The sequence below is a fragment of the Dipodomys merriami genome, unplaced genomic scaffold (assembly GCF_024711535.1).
Source record: "Dipodomys merriami isolate MVZ:Mamm:240054 unplaced genomic scaffold, mDipMer1.0.p SCAF_12, whole genome shotgun sequence".
Classification (NCBI taxonomy): Eukaryota; Metazoa; Chordata; class Mammalia; order Rodentia; family Heteromyidae; genus Dipodomys; species Dipodomys merriami.
Genome location: NW_027202493.1, coordinates 38,866,767 through 38,875,547, shown reverse-complemented (window position 1 = coordinate 38,875,547; position 8,781 = coordinate 38,866,767). Strand labels below are relative to the sequence as shown.

The 8,781-nt window shown below is 51.0% G+C and overlaps 1 protein-coding gene across 3 annotated transcripts; it reads right to left on the bottom strand.

Annotated features, from left to right (window-relative positions):
• Positions 1-349: 349 nt before the first annotated feature.
• Sftpc (surfactant protein C) lies at positions 350-3,233 on the bottom strand. Of its 3 annotated transcripts, none has more exons than XM_070016603.1 (6): positions 3,128-3,233; positions 2,315-2,473; positions 1,876-1,998; positions 1,516-1,626; positions 734-886; positions 350-524 (listed from the first exon to the last, which is right to left on the bottom strand). In XM_070016603.1, exons 1-5 carry the CDS (start codon positions 3,167-3,169, stop codon positions 752-754), a joined length of 570 nt encoding a protein of 189 aa, XP_069872704.1. In that variant the 5' UTR covers positions 3,170-3,233; the 3' UTR covers positions 350-524; positions 734-751. The 3 variants fall into 3 exon arrangements, with proteins under 3 accessions (XP_069872704.1, XP_069872702.1, XP_069872705.1); XM_070016601.1 differs by having other exon boundaries at positions 742-886; XM_070016604.1 differs by lacking the exon at positions 1,876-1,998 and having other exon boundaries at positions 742-886.
• Between the last annotated feature and the right edge of the window lie 5,548 nt (positions 3,234-8,781).

Sequence of the window (8,781 nt, the reverse complement as noted above, 5' to 3'; positions counted from 1 at the left end):
GGCCTGTGGGCCCGCCTCCCCCCCACCCCCCCACCTCGGATCCCCGCTCTCCCCAATCTCGCTCTGTCTCTCCGGGTCTTGCGGTCTCTCTCCCGGTCTCTGCCGTGGTGTCTCTCCGGACACACCACTGGAGGGCGCCTGGCTCCCGTGGATGGCTCCCAGGTCCCCTCCCCACCGCCCCCCTTCTCCCCCAGTGGACTGGACTGAACCCCCAGCGCTCTGGGACCCGGGGACAAGGCCAAGTCCCCATTTGCTCCCGCAAGACCCTTCCCTGCTCTAGCCGACCCCCAACAGGCGCGGACTGAGCAGGTGTCCAAGGTAGAAATTCCAGCCTTTGTGTGAGTGTGTGTGTGTTTCAATCAGATTGCTTTATTCTTTGTGGTAGGGGTCCCCTTGGCCCATAGAAGCCACCTCTCCGGGAGGGCCGGTGCCCACCCTCTCCCTGCAGCTCCCGGGGTTTGGGCAGGAGCCGCTCCCTGCCTTTGCTCCTGAACTTTCCTGTCCCGTTCAGGCTTCCACAGACCCTGTGAAGTAAAGGGGTGTTGTTTATGATGTGAGGGAGAGGGACAGGAGCCATTCTGCCTGGGTGTGGTCGGTCAGCCATCCCTTTTCTCAGCTCCCCTATAGACACCCACTCACCGGGATCCCCAGTTGCCTGGTCAGCTGATGTGGCAGATGGCCCAAGCTCATGAGTCTCCTACTCATGCCTCCCACTCGGGCACCCTAGACACACCTGCTCACCTGAGGAGTCCTAGATGTAGAAGAGAGGGAGCTCTCCGCACAGGGTGCTCATGGCAAGACCTAGGAAGGCCCTGTCTCCTGGAGATGCAGAGCCTGCATCCAGCCCCTCCTCTGGGCCCACCTTAGAGGTGGATGCAGGCTTGGCCTGGAAAGAGACATACATGGGAGTCTGAAAACTAACTGCCTTGCTTTTGTGTACCTGTGTTGTCAGTACTTGGGCTTGAATTCGGGGCCTCTTGCTTTCACCCAGCTTTTTCACTCACAGCTCGCACTCTCCCATTCGAGCCAGGCCTCCAGTTCTAGCTTTTTTGCTGGTTAATTGAAGATTAGAGTCTCAAGAATTTGTTCTACCCAGCCTGGCTTCAAACCACAATCCTCAGCTCTGTGCCTCCTGAGTAACAAGGATTATAGATGTGAGCCACTGGTGTCTTGCCGGAAACCATGTTTCTCTCCCTCCTGCAGCCCTTATTGTGGAACCCTAAGCTTGTCAAGCAACCTCTCAGAGCCTGTTTCCTTGCCCATACGAAAGGCCCTTCCAGCTTTGGGGTCAGAAGCCCATAGGTGGTAGGTGGTAGGTGTAGGTATGCCAACAGCTTTAGCAGTGGGAGGATTGAAAACAGGTGGGAAGATGTGGTGCAGAGTGGGGTAAAGCATGCCACTCACCTGGCAGCCTAGGAGAAGCAGAACTTTACAAGTGACAAATAACCATCATTTCGAATCCTCCACCCCAATGCCCTGGGAGAGAGACCGCCCATTCCATCTGCCCCCACACACCTGCAAGTTCTGGAATTTTCGAATGAGAGCTTCAAGACTGGGGATGCTGTCTGGAGCCATCTTCATGATGTAGCAGCAGGTTCCTGGAGCTGGCTTATAGGCAGTCAGGAGCTGGGCATGAAACACCATTAGAGGCCATTAAGGAAGGTCCCTGGCCCTGCTCATTCCCCAATCCTGGTCCCCAGCTCTCTCTGGCTAGGTTGGGCTCAGGAATCACATTATGGTCTGAGATTTGATCAGCTTGGGGAAGAGAAAAAGGCCAAGGGATGAGGCAATGGGAGTGATGGAATGGCACCAGTAGATAGTTCTAGCAAAGTCTTGTCTTGGGTTCCCCAAGGCAAGAGGTCCAAGCATACCCACCCGCTGGTAATCATATACAACGATGCCAGTGGAGCCAATGGAGAAGGTGGCAGTGGTATCCATGGGCTCACCCAAGGCCAGGTGTTTCTGGGCTTCCGGTGCCCCAATGCTCATCTCAAGAACCTGGGGTGAGGGGCATAGTGCTACCAGGCATTCCTCTGTGATACCCATGCCCGCCCACTCTTGGTCTGTCTTATTCAAATGCAGTTCCTTCATTCCCGAGGGCAGAGGGGTTTGAACAGCATCAGGTGCCCAAGAAAACTGGTTATCACACCAGAGACCTGGTGGAAAAGCCTAAGCCAAGTTGCCACCCCATTCCTGCCCCTGATACCACCAAGCTATGCCCTTGCCTGCCCTTTCCCATTTCTCTTGTGCTATTTCCCATCTGCCCTCTTCACCCAGCTCTTCTCTCTGGCGCACCTGTCCCAAACCTGCTCACCATCTCGGTATGTTTCTGGCTCATGTGAAGACCCATGAGCAGGGCCCCCACAATCACCACAACGACAAGGACCACCACCACCACCACGATGAGAAGGCGTTTGAGGTGCACAGGGCAGCAGGGGATACGGAACTGCCCCCGAGAGCCTGCTGAGTAGTCCTGACAAAATGGGGGAAGAAGGGAAGAAAGGTGAGGTCCTGATGGGAGCCCCCTCCCCTCCCCACACAAGCTGGACACCCTCCCATCCCCTATTAAGATGGACAGCCAATGCTTTGGACATGTAGAGAGGGATGAGATGATCAGAGGCTTCTTGGAGAAGGCAGTCTGGATTCCAACAAGATGTTTAGACGCTTAGAAAGAAATCTCGGTTGGGGCATCCAAAAGTGCCTGTCTCTCTAGTCTCATCTTCTGGTGTCTTCCTGAGACCCCTGGCACCACAGCTATGGCCAACCTCCGTTCCCCAAGGATCCAGGCTACCTCACCGCCACACCGCCCTTCTTCCTGCCAAGCATGGGTCATCTTTTCTGAGATACTTCCTGTGACCTTGAAAGTTGCTAGGACTCTGTCCTCAGCCCTCTCCACAGTCCTTTCCATTGGCCCCTGGACTTGTCTGTGACATCTATCTTTGCCAGGAACTCTGTCCTAGTAATCTTGGTATGCCCATCCTAACTTAGCATAGTCCTGAGCTGGTTGAATAAATGAATCTGGATAAGGAAACAAGTCCAGAGAGAATAGAGAATCCAGGATCAGTACACTTGTGCACACACCTGCATACACACACACACACACACACACACATACACACACACTCACTGGTGGACTCTCCATCAAGACCTCTTTGCTGCCCACATCCATCTTGCTGCTGGCTCTCTCTTCTCATCTCTCAGGTATGACCAGGGTCTTATATGTGACTGCAGGGAGAGGGGCAGAGGTGAAGGATCTGATCTCCTGACTGCCAGCCAAGCCCTTGGCTTTGAAGACTGTTTGCTTTTGGCCCTCCAGAGTCAAGACCCTGATAAGCCAGCTGCAAGAGCCCCCAAGGGCCCTTGGCCCAGGCACATGAGTTCTCTTGGCCCCAGCAAGAGCGAAGCTGGGTGAGCTGAGCAAACTTGCCCTCAGGGCACCTGCTCTTCTCTCTGTGGGTGTCTCCTGGCTGGCTCGCTTGTCTTGTTGGCACCTGCCCTACAGTCCTGTGGCTTTCCTTCTTCTTCTGCCAGATGGTGCCTCTCCAGCAGACGCCAAGGGTCTGGCCATCCTATTTCCCAACATAGTTTCCTCAAGCATAGTCATGAGCTTCACAAAGGGGGCTCTACTGAGGAGAAGGGGCTGGAATAGCAGGTGGGGGGGTCTCTGCTGAGGGTATTGTGCATTTCTCAGAGAGGGTCAGTTTCCTCTTTACCTGTGCCTAACCTCAGACTTGTCCTCAGTCATTCCTCCCCTAATTCAGGAAACTCTGTCACCTGGTGGGAAACTTTACTACTGTATACTGTTTTGTTCTTTGCTCTGGGCTTGTCTTATAAGCTGAAGTTTCTGTGGAAGATTCCATGCCTGACACCTTTATTTATGTATGTATGTATGTATGTGCTGAAGCTCAAACCTAAACCTTCCACCACGTTGTACCACTGAGCTACGTCCCAGCCTCTGATGCCCCTTTCCTACGTCAGGACAGCTCTGTACAGGGCTGGGTGTGCTCCCAATCTTCCCATTTTTGAACCACCCTTCTGGCATCCTGCCAGCCTCCCATCCTACCCTTCTAGGCTCCTTTAGATATCCTTGAACCCTAAATGTGCGCTGAGAGTGAGTGATGTCCCCTCCACTTTCTCTATTTCCTACCAGCTTTGTCTGCCTAACGAGTTCCCAAAGCTATCTCTGTGCTTGCAGGACCAAGTCAAATCTGCCACCTGCATCCTTCTTGCTCGGAGGTGGTCTCTAAAATCCCTTCACCTCAAATCTTTCATGAAGCCAAGTCTCTGTGGTTCATGCTTATCATCCTAACTATGCAGGAGGCTGAGATCTGAGGATTGTGGTTCAAAACTGGCCAGGGTAGAAAAGTCCACGAGACATTTTTCTCTAATTAGCCAGCAAAAAGCAGGAAATGGAAGCGTAGCTCCAGTGCTAGCCTTCAGTGAAAAAGCTAAGGGACAGCATGATTGCAAACCACCTAGCTCATGAGTTCAAACCTTAGTATTGACATGCACACGTGCACATGTGCACTCGCACTCTCTCTCTCTCTCTCTCTCTCACACACACACACATACACACACACACACACACACACACACACACACACACACACACACACACACACACACATACAATCAAAAACCCAAAACTTTCCATGAAGTTTAAGTCTGAGCCCCACACCTTCCTTTCTTGGCCCAACTCTCCTGTCCTCCGATGTAACTCTTCCTTAGTGTCTGCCAGATTTGGTGTAGAACTCACCATAGATGCACACATGTTCAAGTCCTTTATGTAAAATAGCATGTATTATTTGCCCAGAGGCTATACACAGCCTCTCTTGGACTTTAAATCCTCTCTAGATGACATTAAATACCAATACAATGTAAATGCTTTGTAAATAGTTGTAATACTATATTGTTTAGGGAATAATGAGAGGGAAAAAGTACATACTCAGTAGAAGTGCAATTTTTTTCCATAAATACTTTCCATCTCCTCTTGGTGGCTGTAACACTGATGGCTACGGAGAGCCAGCTGTACTTTAACTCAGAAACATCATTGCACTTCCTGTCCCTTGCCCCAGCCTCCCTCACACCTTGTTCTAGCCCTTTGATCATGTGCTGGCCCCCTCCTCTCAAGGCCTGGCAGGTTCCTCTGTCCCCACAAGGACCCCCTCTCCAGCTGGAGGGCCTCAACCACAGCATTGTACATCTGAGCTTAGAGCCCCTGAGAAGCTCAGGAAAGGAGAGAGGGAAGGAAATATTTGCTCCCCTTGCTTTCTTTGCCCTCTTAACTGCCCCCATTTAAATATTTGCCCGGCTCCAGCAGGGAGACTGTGTCCCAGGACGAGTGGAAGAAGAGGAGGGGGACCACATCCTCTTCGCTGTTCCCCTCTACTTGGCCTCAGCTGTGTTCAGGTGCCAGATGTAGGAGACAGCCCGCCTAAACTGCCCCCCTTCTGCTTGCCCCCCCCCATGTTGTCCTGGCAACCTTGGGATTGATGGCTGACTCACATGCTCTGGGCCTAAGCCAAGTGGGCAGTTGGCCAGCGGGAGAGCCAAAGAGAACTGTAGGCATCTCGGGGTCCCTGTGGGCATCTCAGGGGGCCGCAGTGCCCCCTGCTCTAAGCAGGTGCTGTGTATGGGGGGAGGACCTCTGTTCTCTCTCAGGTCTTCAGTTTCCCCAGGAGGCTGTTCTTAGACTTTCTGGCTTTTTAAATAAAATTGTATTATTGTTTTTGCAGGGCCCTGGTGGCTCACACCTGTAATCCTAGCTGTTCAGGAGGCTGAGATCAGGATCATAGTTCAAAGCCAGCCTAAGCAGCAAAGTCCTTGAGGCTTTTATCTTCAATTAACCACCCCCCCCCTTCAATTAACCATGGGGGAGGGGGCAGGGGGAACAAGTGGAACTGTGGTAGTAGTAGTAGAGCACTAGCCTTGAGCAGAAAAGCTTCGGGACAACATCTAGGCCCCAATTCAAGTTCCATGACCAATAATGACAAGAAAAAACAAAAACACTTGTTTTTGAATGTTTGGGCACTGGGCTAGGTTTCTAAAGTGACTTTCACATATTGACCCCACCTGGCAGAGGTCTTGAGCTCCTCCAAGGAGAAAAGAGGGTAGACCTTTAGTTGGGCAACTACAGCCCCCCACCTGGGCCCTCAGGCTAGTCCTGGGCTACAAACTTCTGACTTCTAGTGTACGGCCACGCCTGCTGCACCTCACCTGACATTCAGCAACCCAATGTCATTTCTTTTTGTCAGTCATGGGGCTTGAACTCTGGGCCTGGACACTGTTCCTGAGCTCTTCAGCTCAAGGTGAGTGCTCTACCACTTGAGCCACAGCGCCACTTCCGGTTTTCTGGTGGTTCATTGGAGATAAGAGTCTCACGGACTTTCCTGCTCAGGCTGGCTTTGAACCGTGATCCTCAGATCTCAGCCTCCTGAGTAGCTAGGATGACAGGCGTGAGCTTCTCATGTCATTTCTATCAGCCATGTGGGAGACTCTTGTCACTCTGTCTTCCAAGCAGGCAGCCATGCTGGGAGGGAAAAGGGCATGCTTTCCTCGTGTTTCTGTGAACCTGCCACAGAGCGAGCAGCGTGCACACAGCCCACATATTCCTTCCAGGTCTCCCTAGTTCCTTCCAGTGGCAGCTCTGAAACCTGGAATAGGTCATTCTGCTTTTCTGGCCATTAGTATGGCCATCTGTGAAATGAAAATACAACTTCCTGTCTTGTCTACCTCACAAAGGTGTGAGGTCTCAATGACATCATGGGTGTGAAAATCCAATCATCAGCTCACCATCACCTACTTCATCCCACCCTACTCCCAGCCTCTCACAGCTAAGCCAAAGACCCAAATTCCCATTTCCGTGGGGCTCTGGGTTACCCTCGGTGAGAGCTGTGGATGATGGGAAGCCCCACGGTGGCTCCCCTTCTGTGTGCCTCTCCCTCTCCTCTTCCCAGCCCCTCAGCTGCGTGGGTTGGGACAAGATTCACTTGCCCTTTGTGTGCCGGGCAGAGCTGTGCCAGGGACGGGCAGGGACGCCTGCCCAGTCACCCTCCCCACCCCCTCCCTCTGTTTCTCCCCTCCCTTCAAGCTGGCATGGAGAGGGAAGCACAGCAGCTGGATGGGCAGAGGCAAGTGGGTATCACAGGCCAGGGGCATCCCTGACTTGGAGAATGTGGACTTAAGCTCAGAGCAGATGCCCCTGCTGGCACAGGCTGCAGACAGCTGGGGCAGAGTCTTAGGATCATCAGTCTGGGTTCCCAGGACTGTTGTGAACAGAGCACGGAACTGGAATCCTGCACGGACTCCCAGGCTCCTCTTCCCTCTACCCATAAGCTCTTGGGACAGAACCCCTAGCACTCCCCGATCCCAGGTGACATGAGCAGCAATTCTCAAACTCTTTGGTTTAAAGACCTTTTATTGTTGTCTCAAACTCTTGATCCTCCTGCCTCCGTTTTCCCACGTAGCTGGGATTATAGCGTATCATCACACCGGCAGGACCTCTTAGTATTCTCAATAAACATGGAGAATACCTAAAAAGCTTCTCTTTGTGTGGACTAACTCATAATATTTATAAGTTGGTATTTACTAAGAATATTTTTTTGCCGGTCCTGGGGCTTGAACTCAGGGCCTGGGCACTATCCTTGAGTTTCTTTTTGGTCAAGGCTAGCGCTCTACCACTTGAGCCACAGGGCCATTTCCCATTTTTTTCTGCTTATGTGATACTAAGGAATCAAACCCAGGGCTATGAACACGTTAAGCAAACACTCTATACCACTAACCTACATTCCCAGCTCAACTAAGAAGTTTAAAAATCTGTATTTATTTAAAATAGGGTCATTCCAAACCTACCATATAACATAAGTCACATATATTTGTTTTAATTTTTGTAATTTTTATTGTACAGAAAGGTTACAGTTGCAGTTACTTAAGTTACAGTTACAAAAGCCAGGTAAAGAGTACATTTTTTTTTTGTTGTTGTTGTTGTTTTTGGTTGGTCATGGGGCTTGAACTCTGGGCTTGGGTGTTGTCCCTCAGCTCTTCAGCTCAAGGCTAGTGCTCTACCCTTGAGCCACAGCGCCACTTCTGGTTTTCTGGTGGTTTATTGGAGATAAGAGTCTCATGACTTTCCTACACGGGCTGGCTCTGAACCTCAATCCTCAGATCTCAGCCTCCTGAGTAACTAGGATTGCAGGCGTGAGCCACCAGTACCCAGCAACAGTACATTTCTTTTTGGACATTGTCACCCCTTTCCTCGCTGTCTCTCAGTTTCCCTCCCATCCCCACCCACAAGTTGTATAGTTCATTGTCAACATAGTATCCAGTGAGTACCATTGTCCACCTATTGTCCTTCCATTTCTGCACCTCCCCTTATACTCCCAAAGACATATAAATAAACAGGACAAAAAAATAAAAACAACTACAAAGAGAAAAAAACTTGTTTCCAATTCTTGGAGTTCATTTCAGCAAATATCATTTTGTATGATCAGATGCATATAGGCATTGTGCCTTTGTGTTCCTCTCCTAAGAGTATCACAAATATTTTAAAATTAAAGAGAATCTATATCATCTTTAAAAATTTCTAACTACTTTTGTGAGTACAGAAGTAAAAAAGAGTGGGGCTGGGAAGGTGGCTCAGTGGTAGAGTGCTTGTCTTGCATGCATGAGGCCCTCGGTTCGATTCCTCAGCACCACATAAGCAGAAAAAGCCAGAAGTGGGCCTGAGGCTCAAGTGGTAGAGCGCTAGTCTACAGCTGAAGAGCTGAGGGACAGCGCCTAGGC

Bases quoted from the DNA above. Each gene is read 5' to 3' on its own strand.
- Sftpc (XM_070016603.1), bottom strand. From the start codon at position 3,169: ATGGATGTGGGCAGCAAAGAGGTCTTGATGGAGAGTCCACCA. The intron at 1,999-2,314 runs GTGAGCAGGTTT...CCCTCACCCCAG, and splicing joins GCCAGAAACATACCGAGATG to GTTCTTGAGATGAGCATTGG. The intron at 1,627-1,875 runs GTGGGTATGCTT...TTTCATGCCCAG, and splicing joins TTGTATATGATTACCAGCGG to CTCCTGACTGCCTATAAGCC.